Raw genomic sequence first — 23,715 nt, forward strand, 5'->3', positions numbered from 1 at the left:
CTCCCTCCCTGAATATTTCAGGAGTGCTTTGCTGCCCAGTGGCTGGCCAGTGAAGAAAGCTGGAGGACGCTCTTGCCTGGTGAGCCAATGAAGTCCCAAGCAGAAGGACACACTGACACACTGCACACGTGGCATTACACCAAACTGGAGGGATCGATTTTATTATGTCTCTCTCATGGCGCGGAGCTGACAGACTTGTGTATGCCAAGACCCCAGTCAGCCTTCCTCCTTTTGCTCCTCCTTTAGGCAGGGAGTGCCTAAAAAGAGCAAAGGGAAGATCCCAACAAACCTTGCCTCACTCTAATCTTGCTGCGTGGCTAAGCACAGCCATAACCTGAATGAGTAACTGATGGGAGGAAGGAGAGCAGTGGGAAGTCTGCCATTCCTAGAAAGGTCCACGTGAAATTCAGCAGACTCTTCCCACCTCTTGAGTCCTTTCTAAGCGAACTCACAGCTAAAGAGCATGTGCTTCTTGTGCTTCAATGCTCCTCTCTTTCTGCTGGACACACGGAGGGGCGTGGGTGGCTTCAAAGAAGACACAGTCCCCCTTTTCCTTCCAGCATGTTTCATACCTACGGCCTTTCTGAACTAGCTGGATGTGAGATGGGCTTGATATGGAATAGTTTTCAGACAAACAGAAATGGAAGCATTGAAGCTAAAGGTGAATTTAACCTTAGAAAATCTCTCAGACATTGTCAGGCAAATCTTTCAGTCCTGCAGTAGGGCGGGTGACAGGCCTTTTGAACCACAACACAGCAAAGAGCTGTTGTTGGAGAACTGACAGAGATGCCTTTGGTGGCAAGGCACTTGCTAGGGCTGGGAGCAAGCTCCATCCTGCTGGAGAKGCCATTGCTCAGGGATGGCACGTGGCAAAGCCACCACACCGAGGGCTCTGTGTTTGTGACACGGAAGGGTCAAAGGGCTGCTTGGCCYCRCAGCCSRTTGCCCGCRGCTCTGGCGGAATGTTTGCTCTGGAACCTGCAGTCTCCCTGGACGACGCTAGTGGTTTGAAACCGCTTCCTCCCCAAGTGGAGCAGCGCTACTTTGCCCTCCCTTGTTCACGGATAACTACTCCTTTGGCTTCGCATTTCAAGTCAGCAAGCCGGTCCAAGGGACAGGCAGGTTGATGGACGCGAGGGCTGCCCAAAGGCAGCAGAGAGGCCGAGGTGCGGCACGCGGCAGCATGCGTGACGGCACATGGCCTAATGACACCAATGCCAATCCAGCAGACCAGGCCTCTGAGAACATCCTCTTCTACTACATTCAGGATTTGGAAGATATTTCTGAGGATGAATTAGAGGAGCCATGGGATCTGTCACCTACATATTTTTCTGAATTAGAGGGATCACCCAAGGAGACAGATGGCATATGGGCTCCTGACATAGATCCTGAACCAAGAGCCAATGCCTCTGAGAACATCCCCTTGTACTACATTGAAGATCTGGAGGAAATCTCGGAGGATGAGTTGGAAGAGCCCGCGAATCTGACACCCACATCTTTTTCCGAAGCACAGGCATTTTCCAAAGATATAGGTATCATATCATCTTATGAGACAAATCCCCATCCAGCAGGTGATTCCCCTGGGAATATGCCCTTCTCCTGCCTTGAGGATTTGGAGGATATATCTGAGGAAGAGTTAGATGAGCCCATGGAAAATGAAGAGTTTGTGAAAATCTGCACAACTGATTTACTGCTTGCAGTGTCCACCAAGAAAAGACCAAGGCTCTTACCAGCAACCACAAAGATGTATATTGAGGTGCGCCGAGAAAAGGCAATAGGCCGAGAGGAGCTGAAGAGCAGCCCGCTCCCACTGGAGGACTGCCGATCCGTTGGGAACACGTATGAGAAGGAAGCCGCTGGCATGTCCAAGGCAGTTGCCTGTGACAGGACAATTTCTCCCTCACCATGCTCACCCCAGAGCGGCTGCAGCTCCACCACAACCTCTGCTCAGTCAGGCCATGTGCTAGCAGCCGTGGCCGACAACGACACCGAGCGCTCCCAGCCTCAGCTCGCGGGACCGTCAGGCAGCGCCTCCAACCAAATTCAGAAAGGAAATCGCAAGAGGAGCCTCCCTGCCACCTCCTCCCCTCCCACACCTGTGGAGCAGGCTCCACATGGAAGGGGTCTCCAGCACCTGCCCCCAAAGAAGCGCTATCGCTTCTGCTGCCATTAGGGAAACAAGGGTTTCCCTGGGCTACGGCAAGCTGCCGCTCTGCTGCAAGGGGCCAGCCTCTGGACATGTGTGTGCCAGCCTGCCCTTTCCCCAGCACTGCTGCCTCAGAGACCTCCAGCAACCCCCCTCCTCTTTCCCCTCCCTTTCTAGGTAGTCACTTAATGTTCTCTAAATAAAATTACTCATGTTGTTCTTAAGTTACACTCTGGTGTGTGTTCATTATCGGCAAGCGGATAAGTAAAATCTGCTCGTAGGCAAGCTCTTGGGGGAAGGAGGAGGAGGTTACGGGGACCTTCTACCGCACCTAGAGGAATGGCAGCCAATAGCATAATTAAGCCATTCTGTGCACTCTGGTCGAATGACTATGAGTAGCACTATGAATGCTCTTCCACCAGAGCACTTTGCATATGTCATTGCATCAAAGAGGACACATTTCCTTCACACTGTGGGTACGAATAGCAATGCAGGTTGCTGTAATGAGCACCCCCTTCAAGTTTGATAAATGCACTGAGAATCAAGGGATGTTTGGAAACATCAGCTTACTTGTACTTCCCCACTTCCACTTCCCTCATCAGAGAGATGACACTGTGCATAGATGTCCAACACTCGTTGTTTGGTTGTAGTTGGGGTTTTTGGGATCCAGTGGTGCTCTGTTATTCCAGTTCTCATGGGAAATATATACTTATTTTTGTCTAAAATTTTATTTTAATAGTTTTTTTTTTTTGAAGATACTGTGTAATAATGCTTCGATATTGCTAGATTTTCTCAATTTGGTTTCAAATTGTTAAGGTTGTTTTTCTTTTCACCATGATGGAAATGACTTTTGCATTTTTAGTGCTTTTCTTAGGGTATCAGGTCAGTGATATATACTATAGTTACGCAAAGAATTCTGGAATAGAGAGAAAAAAATGGAAAAGACAATGCATACATTAATTAGATTTTGAAATGCAGAATTGATAGCAGTCTTTTTCAGTACTTATCATCTTCTTGTGAAATAGGATGCAAAAAGCAATCACAACCTTTTCGTCTCCAATTACTTTTGAAACAATTATAATTATAGTTTGTAAAAATGACATCAAAGTGAATAATTTTAAACACTTTATTTCTTGTTCAAAATACATATGAAACAATTAGAATAAAATTATTTCAAATGTGTTTCCTTTTTGTTTTAATATAAAATTATCACAAACTGTACACTTCATAACATATCTTTTGAGGTTTCATTGTTACATATTTTTTCAGACAATTAGATTCACACTTTCTAGAGGATACATTGTAAAAATACTGAAATGTGTTACAGCTCCTAGAAGCTAGTGCAAAAAAACATTTACTATCAGTAGTACAATTAGATGCTCTCAAGTTTCACAAATGGCCATTTAGCGCATACAAAAAGCCAGTAACACGAGTTCAAAAAGTTTTGTTTTCTTGTCTCTATAACGCAGAAGCCAAGGATATTGACTTGAACAATGGCTAGTTATCAAATCACAGACTTCATTAAAAAGTCACATCATGAACACTGAATAAAGGGTACTAAAACAGTCAGGTAATTAGTATTATTATGACTAGTCCTGGTCAGCCAACACCACATAGCAAGAGACAAAAATCTTAGAACTCTGCAATTCTTTGTAAGCTACATAGACTTGGCAACATTTGTGATCTAATCATTAAGATTATTTTAAAGGTAGGGAGTTCTGTTAGAGTTGAGCCAGCTGGGGCCTCATCCACTACCCCACACTGTCACAGCAAAGATGCCTATTCAAATGGGCATTGTATCAGCTGCTTTCCTTTAGTATTTTAAAAATATTAAGTATTTTTTAGATGTCCACATATGGCCAAGAACTCCAATTTAACTGCCTACTCTTTAAAGCATACACTCTAGAGAGTGCCTTCCCCACAGATAAGCATCTACCAGTAAAACAAAGTGTTCTTTGCTGAAGAAAAAGATGTGGCTAATTTCTATATTCTACTCTATCTCATGAGGAGCCTCCTTAAGTCAATCATCTTGAATGTAATTTGGATGATATGCTCATGAGAAGAAATGAGAAGCCGTTAAGGACTTCTCTTTCAGTGGCTATAGGGATTTTTGGCTCATGTGCAAGGAGCAAGGCAATGCCAAGCCCACTTTGCAAGGTTGGGAGCAGTGGGCTGAGCGCTCCAGTGAGTAAATGGAAATTGCTTTGCCTAGTCCTTCCTGGCTAGTATGGCTAAGCTGGTGTGGAGGATGCTGGAATGGGCTTTTAGCATAGACTAGCATTAAGACCTACTGCATCAGTCCATTCTTCAGCAAAGCACCTGAGCAGGTACTTCATTCCAGCTGTATGCTCAAGTCAAAGAGACTTCAACGGGATTCAACCAGTAACTCATATTAAAAATATTTCAAATGATTTACTAAAAAAAGGCCCTTATTATGAGCCCCACAAGAAAGGGAAGAAAGCAAGAGTGGGACGTGCATCTCCAAATCAGGACACCAACGGTGGCCACTTGCAGGCTAGAGAACTAATCGTATCTCCTCTTTAGACGAGTGCATTTAAGTCTGACATATTCTATTGAAACTACTCATGTAAACACAGGGGGAGGAGCTTAGACTCACATTTCAAAGAAGAGGAAATACGATATTAAATATATATATATTTCATTACACTGAGATTTTTTTTTTGTTTATTTAACAAAAGTAAATTTTGTTTACTCTTTCTCCATAGAAATATAAAGTGAAAAGAAGTGCTTGTCATCTGATGTGCAACAGGATTATCTAGATTATCTAAATGTTGCACATTAAAGATTTAATCTATACAGATACCCTCTGAGCTTCAGTAGCAAGATGGCATCATGTGGAAAACTGTAGGCCACTATTAAATAGGAAAACCCAAGAAAAAGAACTCTGACCTCTATGCCTGACTACAGAGATCAGACTTTTTTACTGACCAAATCAGGCAGCTGAGGCTCATATTTCTTACCAGTATTAGTAAAATCAGCATATGTAGTAACAGTTCATGCCCTAGAGATGCACTGAAGACTTTGAAGATTGAATCTGAACTGTTAGCAAGCCACAAACATCAATGGTGGATATGAGAGAATTCATTCCGCCTGCCTTAGGACTCCTTCCTAGATGTTTTTCATAAGATGCTCCTTCCTAGATGTTTTTCATAAGATGCTAGCATACATCATGACATGCAACCTGATGCAAAGCCAAGAAATCAACAGGATTATTTCTGCTTGATTTCAATGGTGCGCTGGCCAAGTACATAATGCTGTGTTTCAGAATGAAATGACACATTAAAAATACCAATAGAGTCATTTTGCTGGATGCATTTAATGGTCTATTGCCATGATATTAAAAAATATTTTGACTGTAATTAACAGCAATGAATAGACTTAAAAGAAAACTTGTTTTGAAAGAACATCACATTTCTTGTATCTTAAACATGGCAATGAATCATTTTCAGTAAGCTTTGTTTATTAATGCAAAATATAAAAATATGTATTATAAAGTACACCTTAAAAAGGTTCAATTAAATGACTTTTTGTGCTATATTATTTTAATAAATATTAAAGCTACAGTAGTTACTTTTAGATTTTGTGGTTTTCTTGGGAGAGACAAAAAGGGGATGAAGTGCTTTAACAGTAATTAGAAAAGGAAAAAAATCACAGGAAAAGCTAAATGTGTTCTTATCAGCGTATTTATATTCTGCTGTCATAAATATTTTTGCTGATAGGCTTGATTTTCCTTTTTGCGTTATTATTATCTTCAGTGCATGTATAGATTGGTACTCGAGTACCACTTTTTGCCCTGCTTAGAGATTAAATTATAAACTTTTGTCTTTAAAAAAAGTACATTTTAACAATAGTACAGAAAAATGGGCAAAAAAAATCTAAAAGATGCCTTGAAATGTCCTGAATGAAATCTCTTGTAAGTATGGATTGCTCATTATCAAGCCCATTTTAGATAGGACTGCTATTTGACCTCATGGGTTGCCCTGTGTCTTGAGGGCTTGCTGAATCAGACCCAGTATGTAAGAAATTAATCCTCAGAGCTTCCTAGGTATGACCTACAATTGTCTATCTGCTACTGGCAAGTAGCTAAAGTGCAATAGTGCCAGGCTCTCTTTCAGAATAACACATAAAATGTCTAGCTGTGTAGATTCAGTTGCTGGCTGAGATAAAGCTGTACTATTCAGTTACTGATTTTGATTCTCTGTCTCACATTTACTTAGTAATAGATAAAGAATGATTTGGTGGACTATGAACTGAGAATGTTAAAGAGCTAAATAAATTAATCAAGTTCTCGTATACCAATGCCATAAGGATAATTAAGAACATTAAACACTAAGCCTGCATAAAGTGTGCAAGGAATAAATGTAATACTATGTAAAGAGCTCTTTGGAGAGTCTGTTGAATCTCCTCTTTTTTTTTTTTTTTTTTTTGATTTTCTGGGGTAATCCAGTTTCTCTTTACATAAGACACACACCCCTCATACATACCTATTGGCCAAAAATAAGTATATTTGGCACTTCTATGACTTGTTATACAGTCATATACATAGACAGATGTACAGTCATTTCCCTCACAACCATTATTATGCAATTAAACCTCAGAAAACTGTGGTGAGGGAAGTAATGGTCATGAATCTACTATTCTATTTTTTAGTAAAATGAAGCCACTTCCAGGGTGAAACAATCATGGCACATCCAGTACTATGTGACATTTAGGGCAGAGGAATTTGCTATGCAGCTGAACCTGCCTGAATAGGAAGAACAGGAGGAGACAGGATTTGTCTGGAACATCAGTTTCAGGCCCTACTCATGCTAAAAGAGCTGTGGGATATTAAATGAGAGATACACTATAATTATGACCTCACTTTTGTGAGTCATTTGAGAACTGCCACCTGCAGCAGCCTAGTGACTCTTAAGCCATTGTGTGACATTAGCCTGACCACGAGTTGAAAACAAAACTGGTACCTTGTGCATCACAGCAGCATTTTCAAAAGGTTTCCTAATGGTTTCTGATTCAAAAACTGATTGTCTGAAGCTTTAAAAAATGCGAGAAGTAACATTAAATAGCAATTATTTTTCACCTTTCAGAGACTCTCAAATCTATATCAGGTGCCAATAAACTAAGAGGCCACTAGGGCAATTAGGGAGGAATGTGCCTGAGCACAGTCGGGCTTTGTCTTTGACCCTAAACATACTACAGATAGACCAGCAGGGTAGGACTTACTGTGAGCAACTGACTGTGCTCTATGCTCTCAGACTGGGATCTCTGGGCCTGAGAACTATTTTTATTTTGAGACCCATGGTCTGCAACACCAGCTCCCCATTACCCTTGCAAGCCTGCAAATAGCTGTACAAAACATGAAGCGGGGGAATTGCCTGCAAAACTTGTGTTTGCTACATGCCCATTTTCTGATCATCGCAAACACTCGTAATTAACCCTTTTCTTATATTTTTCAATTTCACTTTTAATTATTTTTTTGGTAGAGAGCTCTTACTAGGCTCAGTGGGCTGTGGGCTTTCTTTGCCTCCTGTCTACTCTTGCGTACCTGACCCAGATGCTACAGAAACTATTTTCTTGCTTGTTCAGTCCTCTTCACTTGTGATACAAATATCTATCTCAACTCAGTGCTTATTGAACAAATTAACGTGTTCCCTTTCTCCAACTGCAAACTGTAAGTGTATTCATAGAAATGAATAGATTTTATAATCTATTTTTCTAAAAACAGCTGACAGCCTACAACTCCTCCTCCCCAGAAACTTACCTGCAATTTGTCCCCTCTAAAAAAAAAAAATAATTAAAAAAAATCAACAAAAATAAACAAAGAAAAACACAGATTGCTTTCTGATAATGGTAATGTCAGTGCCTACAATGCCACGCTCTTACATTTGCAATCACTTTTTTATATCACCTCTGATAACAGGAATCATGTATGGGTAAAACAAGGCAGGAAAATATAGTTGAACAGTAGGTTTTCTTAGCACTGTTTTGCTGTGCTCTGTATGATACTCCACTGGCAAAGATTTTAGTGAGCTTTCATGAAATAGTTATACCCCTCCACTCCTTCCGCAGTCTGTCTTCTCTTCTCTTTTCATGTCAAGCATCCTGATCTCACTTCTCCAGGGGGGTGGTAGAACTGCATGTTTTTCCTACAGTTAGGCTAGGCTCTGCGACACTGTCTCTGTAATAACTGTGCCGACCCAGAAAATGTGAATTTATTTGTAACTTTTTTTTTCAGGGAGCCTGTAAATGCTCTCTTGAAAACATAATGTTTAATGGTAAGCTTAAACATTTAAAATAAAATGCTTTGGAAATAACAGACTGCATGTACATCTATCTTAGCTAAAGGCTTTCTACCTGTTAATGGGAGTTCAATTTCTCTGTGAACTTGAACAACAGCTTGCATCCTAGTCTACTCAGACACAAATCTTCCCTTTTCTGAAATATCTCTTGATCTTTGCTCTTCTGTTTTTCCCTTCCACGCTTGAGTTTTCCCCATTTTGGATTACTTGAATTTTTGAGACTGGCTGTGGATCTGCCAGTTGCTGTGAAGAATTGCTAGGGTCACCAGAAGGAAAACTGACTTTTAGAAAACCTCTGTTTTCACTAAGAAGCACCTTGATGTCAGACATGCTCTGCCCATTGCCCCCCTCCTACCCTTTTCTAAGCTTACTTATTCAACTCCTTTAATTTTAGACCAAAAGCCAATTCAACATACTGTATTCATAAATTATTATAGAGAAGTTTCACTTTCTTCCCAGCAGTTATCTGACTTCCTGCAGATTCAACTTTCAGAGCACATTGTCATGAATTATATATCAGAGTCCTACTGTCTTCCCTACTGGATAATGTTTTTGTACTCTGAGAACTTATTTAACTTGTATTTATATTTATTAGTTATAATTTACCAATGTTGACATTGAGAGTCTTCAGTAGGGCTTAACATATTTAATCAACAGTTTACTAACTTGGGCTTAGCACTATAGAGCACTCTAGGAAATGCTCTGTGGGTTCACGAAGGCACCAAAGCTTGTCCTTAATATCAACAAGATGAATAGTCCTTGTGATGGTACAGGGTAGTGCTTTAATTGATTTTTCCTGTTTTAAAAATTGTACATGCTTTATTTCCTTTCAGAGGACCAAGTCCCATGTAACGTAAGACTGATGGTCTATGCTCGAGTGGAAACATTTTACATAGCAGTACCAGTGGCATTCTCTTTTTTAAGTCAGTAAAGTAGAGGTTTCCCAGCAACAGCAACATTGTAGAGGTGCTATCAGATAAAATATAAAATCACAGCCTTGAGCACTTGCTATCACCAAGCATCCCCTAGCACTTAGCACAAGATTGAAGGTGTTAGTTCTGTTTTCCTGGCCAGATTCCCCTGTGATATTTAAATCCCACATGTAGCTTCACTTTCTCTTAGAGTTCCAGTTCTTGGTTTTCCTGCATACTATTAAAGAATTGCCAATTTCCAGCCAGAGCTAAGGAAAAGAGGAATTTTGTATAAGATATTTATTTGGAATAGTGATTCTGAGGGAAATATAAGTTTAAAAAGTAAGCTGTCATTTATCCTGGACATGGAAAATGACTATGATCAGCACCTCAGTAATTCCTGAACCTAATCCCACTTTCATCCTGCTTTACAGTACATGAAGAATGAACAAGTGATATGAATATTATAATAATTATCAGTTTTGACAGGAGCTTTTAATTTCAGAGTTTTGCAGTTGCAATGAGGAGCTGTGTGTTTACTACCATATCTTCTTGATTATTTTCCTTTGTCCTTCTTAGCTCTGTGGTCTGTTATGAGGCACAATTTATCTATTCGCTGATAATAAACAGCACGGAGTTTAAAATTAGAAGCCTCAGAAGTCAAACAAAAGTGAATCTGCAAAGTATTAAACTGAATCTCAGCTGTGCTGTGAGTGATAAAGAAGATTTTCCATCAAACATGGCTAATATTCTCATCATACACTATAGTTTATCTATATTTTAGATTGTCTGTGTTAAGAAGTTAATTAACACCATTTAATTAACAGTGCACATGTAGGTCATACTTTATACCTACAGAATTCAAAGTCTTATGAACTCTTCAGGACCGGAAACTCTCTTGATATGGATTTGTCCAATATTCACCACAAACTGAAGCCTATTTCTCATTAGGCCTTAGTTGTCATAGAAGTGCCAAATAATAGTGACTATACATTTTGCAAGTGCAAATACTTTTGTGTGCAAATCAAAGTTTTTGCATGCTCAAATACGAAAAAAATGAAATTTTGTAGGCACATTCATGACTTTCTGAAAAAATTGGCATATTCATCAATTCAATGATCAATTCATTGGCAATTTCATCAATTCAGAAAGTTCAAAAGAACTCTATTACTGAATTCAAAAATAGTTCTCTGCCCACTTTTTCAGCCTTTTGCACAGTCAAATGAAAATACATCCATAGAAAGAAGTAGTTAGAAAGTGAATGCTTTTTCCCTTGGAAGAAAATAACCCAAAGACCCCTTTTCAAGATTTCATGATTGCTCAAAATTTTCTTCAAGTCTAAACCCTTTTCTTAAACAATCATAAACATATTCAATATTTTTGGACTTGATATTTAAAGGTAAGATGTCAAAACATTTCCATGTATCGAAGAAACAATTTAGAAGGGGAACTTTTGACCTGATATACTAGGCTTTGTTTTATCTTTGTGAGTCCTGACTACTTTCTCTCTTCTTGGCCAACTACTAAGGAATATATATTTTGTATTAGCAGTGCTTTCTAGAAGCCAAGAAGCCAATGCTATCATTGCTCCCTGAAACTCTGATGATTATAAGGGACTTTGGAGACCTTCTTGTTTTCCTATAGAATGAGAATAAAGACATAACTATCCTACACCTATTGGTCCAAATCCCATAGATTTCAATGTGTAGGTCAGCAGTTGTCTTTCAGCAGTGCAGGCAGAAGTACAGGTCAAATCTCTACTAATTGAAAAGAAGCCCAGTACAGACAAGAGATAGAGGGGAAGAGACAGATACTTGCTGGGACATCAAAGGGAACGGCCGTATCAGCTGAAGTGTACAATACAGAGGTTTAAAGCTTAAATAAAGGAGTGCAATATATGACCTGCATCTTATTAAGCAGTAGCTATTGTGCATTTGCACTGGAATCCTAAATCTACCTGTGGTTTAGGGTCCTACTTTACATTTTGCATAGATCTAATAACAATTTTATGGTTGCTTAGAGCAAATCTAATGGTCCCTGAAAACTTATTTAATGTGGGGAGGGGAAACAATTGTTTGAATATAGTATTTACCCAGAAGACTAGAATGGCTCATTAGATACATTTATATGTGGGCTTTTTCACTTTCCAGTGCATTATTGAAAATAAATATAAAAATTTAGCAGCTCCCCTGGAACTACTTAATCCATCTTGTACTTTGTCTGTACAGTTCTGTGGTTTACTGTTTTGAAAGTACAAAAAGCTCTGCAGTGCAAAATACAATTCTTATTAAATACAGTTAATGTTTCCAGTAAATCATTTCAATAAAAAATAACTCAAGCTTTTGGAAGTGCTAGTTTTTCAAACTATTGTAAAATTACTGCAATATACTTTACACCAATCATTTGCCATTTTTTTTTTCTCAAATTAGGTCAATGTTTCTGACACAGCAGAGAAGCAACATAGAAACATTCAGGATGGGGCCAGGGAGTTTAAACTCTGCTACAAATTAAATCATTTTACATCTCTTACTGAGAAACGACATAAAACAAATTTTCATTGCCTCAATAAGTGCTGTTTTTGCTCAGAGAGTATTTTTGTGAGTATGCTCAGAAAGTAATTTGTGAACCAGACTAAAGCCAATGGATAGGTTACATTAAGTATATATTCCCTGTTTTGTGAGATATCTAAAATGCCAGTGAAAAAAATGTAAAATGATCATCTTTTACATTAATTCCATTAATCACTGATAAGAGACTAAAGAAAATTAATGAGGGGAGATTTTTTGAAATTATCTGTCTTGACAATATTGCAGACTGATTTTCATAGTGCAAAGCACCCATAATTCAAGTTTAGATACAGAAGTTATTCACTGTTGTTATTAACAATACAAAAAATCAACAATGGGAACAAAATGAGCTATTACTCCTTTGGTGTTTGATAATAATTTATACTTAAGAAAGTGAAAATTGAAATATCTCACTCTTTAGAATGAAACATACATGATATTAACAGAACAATGAAATAGTTAAAAAAAATGTTGCTCATTGCTGAACATTTATGCTACATTTGATTGTGAAAATGTTAGCTTTTTGGAGATTAGGTGCAAAAAAGTGCAAAGAATATTTAGTCAACTGTTACAGTACCACATTACAAAAATTATCTTCTAAGCCACAAAGGCCACTTCTATTATAGTTTATATTAAGATAAATGTATACACAAAATAGCTTTTTAAACTCCACATGTATATCTCTAACAATCTTGCAAAATCACTCTGAAAATGATTGAGGCCACAAAATTTCATGATGACGACAATGATGGGAGAAAAAGTCCCCAAAATGAAGAGTTTGTTCTCCTATTTAAAAATTTACTCACCCAGAGCAAATGGAGGAATGAAATTCTGCAAGGCTGCTCTGTATTTATGGTGATTAAACTACAATCACAGAGGATCAGTGGACAGTATTACCAACCCTCTCTGGGAAAAGCTATTTCTATGCAGAGGCCATAAAAAAACAACCTGAAATGGACATTCGAGACATTCAAAAACTTGGGCTGAGGCCTCTTTTTTTCGATAGGTAAAGAATGACTGAAAGCTTTATTTTTTTTAATTCACTTTCCATATGTATATGAAATTATTTTATACATTTTTTTTCCCCTCAGAAACGCATGGAATATTAACATCAGCCTTCCCAGCTTTCCTGAAGCAGTTAAGACACTTGAATGCATATTTGACAGTCCCAGGGATCAGTTAAAAGGAATGGAAGACCATTCTTTATCAACATATTCTACGTTAACCAGGCAAAATCATCAATAATGGTTCTTTAGATATCTGCCTAAAACCGTTTTCCCTTCGTAATCAGACTAATGCTCACAAATTCTTTCATTATGGAACACATATATTGGCAATTTTATGTGTATGACATTTTTCTTCTGTGAACATGCTACTTCTTTGAAAAATTGCATCTTCACAGCATTCTTTATGCATTACAACGAGTAATGTAACACAACTTATACAAAAGACCTTCCACCTCATTTTTTTTTTCTAGTTGCAGTTCATCTTTCAAAACTCCCAGTCAAATCATGCAGTCTTTTCTGTGCTTTCACAGGGTCCTTTATAGGAAAATATAAAGAAGGTAGCTATGTGACTGAGATGAACTTTAACACTATGAAGAACCAAGTTCATTAAACAATCTGAAGTTCTCTTCTGGTTTTTAAACCAGCTCACTTCAGCTAACATTTTTTTTTATTTGCTGTTTCCATTCAATAAATGAGCTTACTAGTTTATAAAATTGTTACATTTTGATTTCTCTCTCCACATGTTGATACAAACCACATTTTAGTATTTATAAATATTGGACTCCGAATTCTCAACACGTCCAGAAAGGGGCCACAAACAATCTTATGTGAGCTGTCCACTAAGTCAGAATAGCTTCAAAAAATCTAATAATGCCACACAAAATCAAGAATCACATGTATGTTTGTGTGTAATTCCAGATGCTGGTCATTTTTTGAACAACAGAAATTCATTACATAAATTCTTTTACTTCAAAATATTCAATAAGCTACACTTTGGCCTGAAAAAGGACTGAATAAAGACTGCATGATGATCACAGCAAATGGGCTGGATCCACCTTGTCAGAAGACACTTGTATCTCTGCAGTGCTGCACCAGTCTCAGCAGGACTTGTCAGGGACACATTTGTTGTCCCTGTGGTATCCGCTCTAGCGTTGCTCACTGCAAATGCAGAGACACCAGTGCTGGCTTCGAATCAGCTGTTGGGGAGCTGAAGCGAAAGCCCGGCCCTCTGACACTTATGCGGGGCAGGAAAAACAGTTCCCATGTGTGCAACTGGTCTCCTAACTGCTGGAAGAATTGGACTGTGAAATATGGTCCTCAAAGGCTGAAATGAACCCACTAAAGCCACTAGGATCTGCCCTAACAGCTTCAGTGAGCTTTTGATCCTTTCTCCTTATTCATGAATAAACTAATTTTCCAAAAAGTGGCAATTGCTGTCTTTCATGAGGCGTCCACTTTGTAGTGTTATCTTAAGAAGTCACACTGGATTTAGTGCAATTTAGAGGAAATGACTACTTGGTCTACCTCAGAAGAAGTACACATTACAAGCTGCTGTTGTTTTGAATTGCTTAAGAGATTTTTCTTCTGACTACTTTGTCTATACAAAGGTATAGCTCATATCAAAATACTGCTTTGATATGACATTGAATATATGCCAGAGAGAAAACAAGTGAATGAATTTGCATGAAGAAAGACTATATTTGGCTCAAGTAAACTTCATTTATAAGTTAAGAAATTATTATAAACTGTAATATAAGACTTAGAATAGGAAAAAAAATGTATTTTAATACAAAAAATATGGATAGAGTTCATCTTCGGCAGCCAAACCTTCATTGATGTAGATGTGAGCTACATAGGAGCTTTGGACACTAAACATGATGAATCCATTCTTGTGCCTAGGGTGTAAGTGGTGGTTTTGGTGATGAACAAGATCCCTGGCTATCAAAACTCGTTGCTCGGCCAGGTAACTGAAAGAAAAGTGTTAGCTTTATGAATATCACCATATCTGACCATGCATTTCAATTGTTTCTAAGGATAAAAGAACCCCCACAGAAAAATGTGAATCACAATTATGTCTTGTTTCTTGGTTTTCTTTAGGCTGATAATCCAAACAAAGTTTTTAATCAGTTCTTTCTCAATTCAAGTATCCAATACAGCTAGCAAAAGAAAACTCCTAAAGTGACCTTTGAAACTCCTCTTTGACTCATTCCACAGGAGTAGGCTTATTTCACCATTCAGAAGTGGTACCTCTGTCTACAAAACCACATAATTGAGAGAAAGACAGGAATTTCTGAGAAGAGTCTTTTATCCTGCTCTCAGAAGAAGAACTCTTGGCTCAGTTTCCCTGCCCTTATATTTCTCTTCTGGAGTTTTACTGGTGTTGTAATATTGGGCTTTTCCTACCTGACCCTGGATATTCTGTGAAGCCAGAGGTGCTACACAGTGGGGAAACCAAACAGCCAGTGCCACCTCAAATGGCAACTAATTTTCCTAAACAGATTGGCCCTGAAGAGGCTGAACAGTGAGCCCTCTGGGTTGCAAAGCAGGGCCTGACCCTTTTCAAGGCTTCACTGACCCTTTTCAAGTCCAAAGCCAGTGAACATTCTGTATACAGAAATCAAGTAAGATGTGGCCACAGTAGTCTTCTCTCTATGCCCAGGTAGTTGTTAGTAAAATCACCCATGCATTTGAATAAGCTTAATTATTCTAGAAGTAGCTGCTTGTATGTTGTCTCAACTTAGCCTTATTAGCAGATCAGTTTCAGATTAATATTTTAGCAACATAACTCTTAATGCTAAATATTTTTGAATTGAAAAGGATTTATTCTGAAATGCTTCCAGATGATCTCTTGTAACTGGAAGTTTTAAAGTTTTCAACGTTATAATGCTGCCAGTGGCTCATGGAAGTTTTTGAAATAGCATATCTAAAGGAACATTAAATCCCCAAATTTGTATCTAAGTACATATAGATAGAAGTCTCTTACATGGGAAGATTCACCTGGGAGACTTAAGGGCATGCATCTGTTACTGAAGTGTGATGCAAATGCATTACAACACTTGTCCCATCAATAGGCAGTGACACTCATGCTGTAGTGAATTTCATAAGCAAGTGAAAGAGAATTAATTTAACACACTAAGAAAGAAAGATTTTACCTACTTCTTACCTCTACTAGTGGATGCCAGTGTGTTATTGGTTTACGTGGGTAAGCCAACATTTCATTCCAATGATCTCTTCCAAGCCCTTCAGCATCAATTCCTGTCCGGCAGACCCCAATGACCTCATTGTGCCCTACTCTGAGAAATGTAAGAAAGCAGAATTTCTTTTTAACAAAAATTGTTTCAATATCTGACTCACATAATTCAGTTGACTGATTCAATGCAGCAAGGAATAAAAGATGCCCAAGTTTTCATTTTATTTATTTTATTTATTAAAGGCATTACTTTTAGTGGTAGTATACTAGTAACAAGTTCTATAATGGTAGTATCCAAGAATTCTAGTCATTACCAGCATGCTGCTAGGAGTGACAAAAACAGTGAGGAAACTTAACACCTACCATCAAAAAGATTACAAACTGTGCTTACCGGTCATAATCCATCACTGCAATGGAGAGGCTGACTTGGTCCACATTCTCTGGAGGGATATCAAAGATGATGGCCTCATTATAAACCGGATTGAGCGTGTTCTTCTTCGTAGTTGTTTTCCGCTTTTTCAGTCTTCGACCCTCACACATCAGTGATACTTTGACATATGGATCTGAGTAGTAGATAGTCAGTTGTGTGCATTTGGACTTTATATCATTCAAACATCAACCAAAAAAACAATATTTTTGCGTGACTGTCATGTAGATAAGACACAAGATCACATAGGTCTTTGGAATGCTAGACAACACTGGGTTCAATATGCATGCAAAAGAAAGGCATAGACATACCTACTGCCTGACCAAGGAAAGGGTCTGAATAGGGCCTACACCAATTCTCTTGATATTTCTGTTTGGCAGCCGTTAAACATACAGACACAACAAGCTGCTAATTGCCACCTTTCTGAAGAGACTCTGTCTTGTTATTAAAAAAGGAAGTAGATTCACCTGATGCGCCAGTTATATCCATTGCTTTGAGATTCCTACATTTGATGACTGTTAATGTCATTCTCCCAGCAGTAGGCAAATAACAAAGGGAAAACATGATCTCACCCAAATCTATACTCTCCTGAAAAAGAAAAGCAATGGTTAAAAGTCTGACCATCCTGACAACAAATCAGCTCAAATCAGGCAAAATTTTAGAGATTCTTCTTAATAAGGAGAACCTTTTTTGAAGCATCAAATGTTTTTGAAGAGAATGCACACAGGAATTTTGAGAAAACTTTTTTTTTTAAATATGGGAAGAGTACTAGTAGCATAATGTCTCAGTGACAATATCTAAAATCATTAGACTGAGCAATTTAAACTAAAATCAGAACTGAAACTTAGAGGATAGCTGAAGAGGCAGGAGTACATCTGTACTGAATTCACAGTTATAAAGGATGCTAAATGTAAAAGGCTAAGTTCTGATCTTAAAAAGACTCTGCCTCCATCTTACCCAGTAAAAATAAAAATTTTGGGATATTTATCAAACACATTTCCATGAATTTTAGCCATTGAAACAAATATATGAAAGATTTATTTATCTTTTTCAAATATGCATGCAGGTAAAAAAATATTCTTACTATCCAAGTGGTTTGAAAAGCTGAATTATAAAAATTGCCAGCTTCTACTGTTTTTGAGAGGTGTCTTTATAAGAAAAGCTAAGCACCTCTAATTCTTTCAGGCCTAAAGACATATTTTAAGAGGACGATACACTGGAAATGAAAAACAAGGTCCATGTGGATCCTAATAATCCTCACAGGCTGTTTTTACGTTCAGACTAGGCACTAGCAAATCATGAAATATGAGGGTAGTATACAATCCAGATTTGAGAAACATCTACAGAACAGAGACTCTGTAAATTCTTATTTTTTATTTCCATATAGAAAAAATAATTGTCCAAATGCTATCCACATTTTAGTGCTGAAATGCTATCTTTGTTCCAAATTGTTTTCTGTCCTTTTAATACTTTAACGCCCAATTTAATTACTTACTTAATAAATGTAATTAATACACTCTCTCCCCCCAAAAGCTACATATTAAAAGCAGCCCAGCATTCTTCAATGTGAGCTTATCAGGAGATTACAAGCTGATCATTCTACAAGGCATCAAATTCCCAAACATGTCTATGTGATCTTAAAAGACTTTAACATCTATCAGAAGACTTATTTTTAACATCCCAGCTTCAACACTTTATCGGACAAACCTGCAACTACTCTGACATTAAGATTTTTAGAGAACTGATGGATTTATGGCTTAACTTTTTGAGCATCAGAAAGCAAGTATGATTTTTTAAAATAAAATATAATAAAATGATTATTTTTATGTAGAAGAGAAATATATTGTTCTTAGTCATGAGATAGAGTGGGGATTCTTGTTCACATTTTTTCAGCTGCTTATTCAAACAGTTGTATTGACTTTCATGGGAGATAATGCTCTGTATAAACTGAAAAAGGCACTTCACATCCCTCTTGAGTAAAGATGGACTTAATGACACGCCTCAGGTTCTTTTCCTGCATTGCAGACTCTGCACTGAAGAATGTGGGTTTTAGAATAGCTCTAAATTCTCTGCTGCACTGTTAATAAAATACTAACATTTGAGGAGGTCAGTCAATTTTGTTATAGTTCTGTTCTGAAAATTAATAGATTGATAGGCATGTGAGCATGCGCATTGGGCAACACATAGGACAATTACATCTATCTGACATATTCCCCTGGTTCCTTTCTTTGTCACACAAAAGGCAGAATTTTGTGTCTGAGAATACATTAACAAATTCACTTTTCTAAGTTTCTAAACAGAACTTGAACAAATGAATGCCTGTGAAATATTCTAAAATGAGAAAACTAGTGTTTTCAAGCGACCATTTCAAAGCACTTGTGCTGTCTCATGTTGCAAGGTTCTGTGACTACTTTTCATTCATTTGTTAAACTGGCAAGTGTTCTCTGTTACAGTTTTTATCATATTTGAAATCTGTTTTATACACAGCTTCTGTTATTCGTACTGCTTCCTGAATTCAGAGTCTGATTGTGTTGCTCATATCCATATGTAAAAGAGATCTATTTCATTTGAAATATAGTTCCTCCATATTTAATTCTTCAAAACCTGTTGAGGGAGATGGCGAAGATGGATCATGGACCATAGTAGATACATCACGAAAAGTAATGAGAGGACAGAAATCCTTCCTTCTAGATGTGCTACAAAAAAAATAAACTGTCCTTCAAATTATTTTTATTTTTCCTAAATCATCTTTATTCCCATCACTGCTCCACCAGTCCAAATAGCAAGTACACATAAAAGGACAATGAGTTAAAATTTTAAATAGGATCAATTTTGTCTCTGAATTACATTTTCAAACAGTAATAATAAATCTAATAATTAAACAATTATCTGATAAGTAACATCACCTGATGGCAAAACAATGGCATTACCAGTCCTTATTTTTTGTTGTTATTTGTTTTTTAATCATTAAGAAGTAACAATGTGCACAGCTCAGTATCAAATAAATAGACATAACATGTTCTTAAGGATCTTCATTTTTCCTCAGAACCTATTTTTAATAAACTTTTCGTAAATTCCATGCTCTTCTACTTCTTGTGCATTATTGCATCACCTATCTCTCTGCTGACATCCTAAACTTTTAAAAGACATTGTTCCAATAAGAATAGCCCTACTGTTACAGTGCCTAACAGTTCACAGATTATCTATGAAAGATACCCTTACCCTAAATGCTAGCAACAATAATGTACAGAAATATAAATATATCCATAAAACTAAGGCGAAAAACTCTTGCAGTTCAAATTATACTATGCTAGAGATGTGGACCCTGTTATTCCCTATGACTTGCAGCTGTCTTGGGAGCCAGAAGATGGGGTTGCATGGGCAGAACTGGCTTTTTAAGCTGTAGACTCAGAAGTTAATCAGAAAGTTACAAATCCTTCCTTACAAATTCTGCCTTGTGTAGTTAAATTGAGAAAAACTCATTTTGGTAAGAATGGAAAGTCCTAATATTTTTACTGACTTTCTACTCTGATGATCTACTGAGATGGGTGGTCTTTCTTCATACCCAGGTGAACAATGTGCATTTTGTTAGGACCTCTAGAAATAATTTGTCAGCCAGGATTAAAGTATTATAATTCATCATTAAAAATATATTCTTTGTAACTGTTTCTGGAAGAGTGGAATTGTAGGCTAGTCTAAAATTTATGAACACTTTAAATGTTCCTAAGAAAGAAGATAATAATTCTCTCTATATAGATGATATCTAAACTTGTCTATTGGGTAAAATGACTGGGATATCTTTTTTTTTTTTTTTTTTTTTTTTTTTTTTTTAAATTGATGTATAGTAGGTTTAGTTTTTTGGAGCTAGAAGAACAGGTTCAGACTAAGATAACGAATAAAGTAAGGCTCAGCTTTTAAACACATCATAACAGTCTTTGTCTAAAATTGATCATCATTAGCAACAATTTTAAATGTCCCAGAAGCCTAAGTATTATTGATTTTATTTGAGATTTAAAAATAGGATTTCAATTACTACACAATCCCAGAATTCTAGCTCTTGCTTTATAGTCCACTAGATAATTAAGCTCACACAAACCATCTTGATTGGAACACTTCAGTACAGGCAAACCTGTGGACGCCAAGCAATAAACTGTCCTCAATAACTACAATTGCTTCGCAGTACACTTCAAACAAACTGTAACTTAGAAGAAATCAGCATGAAGCCAGTGGTTGCCACACAAGCATGTTTTTAACTATGTTATAAATGGCTTAGTATCAGAAGTATACATTCACCCAGAACTTTTGTTAGACTAGTTGTACATTTCTTATGCAATACTCATGAAGTTTTATCGCCTTCTTTGGTGTATTTTGAGTTTTTATTTTTCTTCTTTTATTAAGCTTAGATTTCAATTAACAACTAGCTTTACAGATGCTCATAATGATTCCCTCCCACAGACTTCCAATAACTGGTACAGAAAAAAAACAGCATTGAGCACAGCTGCCCTACTGCAAAAAGAAGCATTTAATACTACATGTCTCCTCTTCATTTATTTCCCTTTTGTGCACACAAGCCATCATACACAACTAAGGAACTGGAACAGTGGTAACCACTATACCAGCTTTAGTTTATTTTTATGGCTCCCAGCTCCCCTCACTAGCCAATACATTTTCTGGTACAGTGATGCTAGAACAAAATAAAACAAAGACACAGACCTCACATGAAGGCATCTGCAATTTGGATGAAATTTCTTTTTTACAGTTACAGAAAACAGATTTTTTGGGTAGCATAGTTTTCATCCCACATACATGACCTTAATGGACATATTCATCATGTTCCCATCAGGTTCACAAGGATTTGTACATATTTGTTGTTTCACATCTGACAGTTGGGCAACCAATTTAAACATTTTTTTCTCTTTATTTTTAATGCATTTTGAGTAAACATCTGTACTAAGTATTAGTAATTTTCTAGATGTCAAGTTTTTCAGGCATTTACATACCTGGTCTCTAAGTTGCTTCATTTAGTCATGCTGAAACTGTACTAATTAACTGGATTGGATGGAAAATAAAAGAGAGGAAACTGGTTCCTGAGTCAGCTAAAAATGCATTAAGACATTTCCACTTTTAAGGTATAGATCAAAAATGGGGAGTATAGGATTCTAAAAATCAGTTTGTGTTCCCATCTACGTATTTCAAATATGATTATATTTATGCTATCTCAGAATTTTCAAAAGCAACTTTATTTTGGAAATTTTGTCCCCACAGCTAATACTTCTCTTTTTCTCTTTCCTGTAATTCTTTGAGTACTGGTTTCAGCGCTTTTCCTTCTTACCAGCACTGCTTATTGATTCAACTGTTCTCCTGGGAAATGAATCGAGAGTGGTGTTCATTCTTGTCTCTGTAGAAAACAGTTTGGAAACAGTGAGGGGGCCTGTTGCTTTACTGTCTTCTGTTTCTGGAGACCTAATGTTTGCTGTAGCCTGGCATCCTGGCTGCTCTTGTACACCCAGCTGCTGACTGAGGTCCTGACTATACAGAAAAGACTCCTTGAGACTGGGCAGGGTCCAGCAGGCTGAATGCTCTTAATAAAAGGCCCAGAAGACTTCTGGATGCTTCTTTGGTCACTCCCATTGTAAATAAACATCTGACCTGTGCACGTTCTACACTACCAAAAGTATAGTTTCATCTTGCCAATCAGCAAGGAAGCCCATTTCTGCTTCAGAATTGCTTGGAACAAAGCTACATAAGTCACCTGAACATGGCACTTACAGGTACATGAGGAAAAAAAAAAAAAAAAAAAAAAAGAAAGAGGTTACTGGATCCCTTAGCAAAGATGTACCTCTGAGGCGGCAATGCATTTTCTTACGAAGAGGACATTTGCAGTGAGAAACTCAGAAGGCACAGATCAGTCAAGGTGTGTGTTAATAGCATAACTACTCCAGTATCAGCCAGGCAGAGCAATGCCAACTTCCCTTGAGGAAACTGTATTCTCCATTCACCTAATTCTACTTCTAACGTAGATGAAGAAATAGCAGTTTGCCTCCAACAAAACAGAATATTCAAATGATTTTCTTTTCGTTTCAAATGAAAAGAAACATTCAATAATAAAAACAGAAATCTCCCTGCTTTCCATAACTGCAAAGCAACCCACACTGTCTCTTATCTTTCCTAGCTATCTCTCAGCTCTAAAGCAACCCCAAACCTAGCTGAAAAACCTCAACATTTTTCCTGTGAAGACCGACCCAGTGTATTGTCTCATCCATTCAGCAATAGGCTATGACCTGAATCTTTTATATCATTGACCATGATTGGAAATGACAAGTGTCAGGGATTCTTGGCTTTAAAGACACTGCTCTCATTACAGAAATGTCAAGTGTTTCTGTGCTTGCAAGCTGTTACACTCCCACATGTGTTTAACCTTGTGTCAGAGCTTTTATGGACATTTCCAGGCACACTAATGGACTAAGTCTGTTCAAATGAGGATGGCTAATCATGGGGGACAGTCCCCTACATTGCAGTGATAAAACACTTCCTGATAGGGAGGTTCTTTTAATGCCAAGAAATAAGCTAATCATTACAATGTTGTCCCAAAGTCTGACCACCATAAGACAAATCTTCGTCTGCTCTGTATCACTATTGCCTTACTAAAAGTAAGGTCTAATAAACTAAGTTTTATCCAGTCAGGAAACAGCAAACCATGAGGAGAACTATGCAAAGACTACGCCTGCAATTTCTATGGGTCAACCACATGGTGAGCTTGACTGTTGTTTGCTTTCAAAGGAACAAGCATCTTTTTCCATGACTGAGGTCAACAGCTAATAGGTTTAACAGTGTGACATGCTGCTCTATTAAGTGTTTAAGATGGATCTATTAAAAGACAATGCTACTGTGTATATATATATGTAAATACATATATAAGATATAAGATTTTCCATCTTTTTCAGTATCGTAATTCACTTATGTTCCAAGTGCTCCAGAAAGAACAAGCAAACATCACTTGCATCATATGAAGTCTGTGTCCTTACAATACCTTCTTTCACATTCGACTTCACAAAACTGCAGGAGAGAGATGACAGGTGCTGTAAGACTAAATAATAATCAAATTCCATCAACTTACATGAGATAATCCCAAAGGCTACAAATATATGAC

General features: G+C 37.5%; 1 protein-coding gene across 1 annotated transcript in view; it reads right to left on the reverse strand.

Moving 5' to 3' along the window:
* Window positions 1-14,634: 14,634 nt before the first annotated feature.
* SYT10 (synaptotagmin 10) overlaps window positions 14,635-23,715 on the reverse strand; it is a 30,524-nt gene continuing 21,443 nt past the window's right edge. Inside the window, exons 4-7 of the mRNA XM_026037132.1 lie at window positions 17,033-17,153; window positions 16,530-16,701; window positions 16,112-16,241; window positions 14,635-14,915 (exon numbers count right to left, since the gene is read on the reverse strand). Coding sequence (XP_025892917.1) covers window positions 14,844-14,915; window positions 16,112-16,241; window positions 16,530-16,701; window positions 17,033-17,153 — 495 coding nt within the window. The 3' untranslated portion in view covers window positions 14,635-14,843. The remainder of the gene's footprint in view (window positions 14,916-16,111; window positions 16,242-16,529; window positions 16,702-17,032; window positions 17,154-23,715) is intronic.

The sequence above is a fragment of the Nothoprocta perdicaria genome, unplaced genomic scaffold, assembly GCF_003342845.1.
Source record: "Nothoprocta perdicaria isolate Ctin4 unplaced genomic scaffold, notPer1 scaffold_190, whole genome shotgun sequence".
Lineage (NCBI taxonomy): Eukaryota > Metazoa > Chordata > Aves > Tinamiformes > Tinamidae > Nothoprocta > Nothoprocta perdicaria.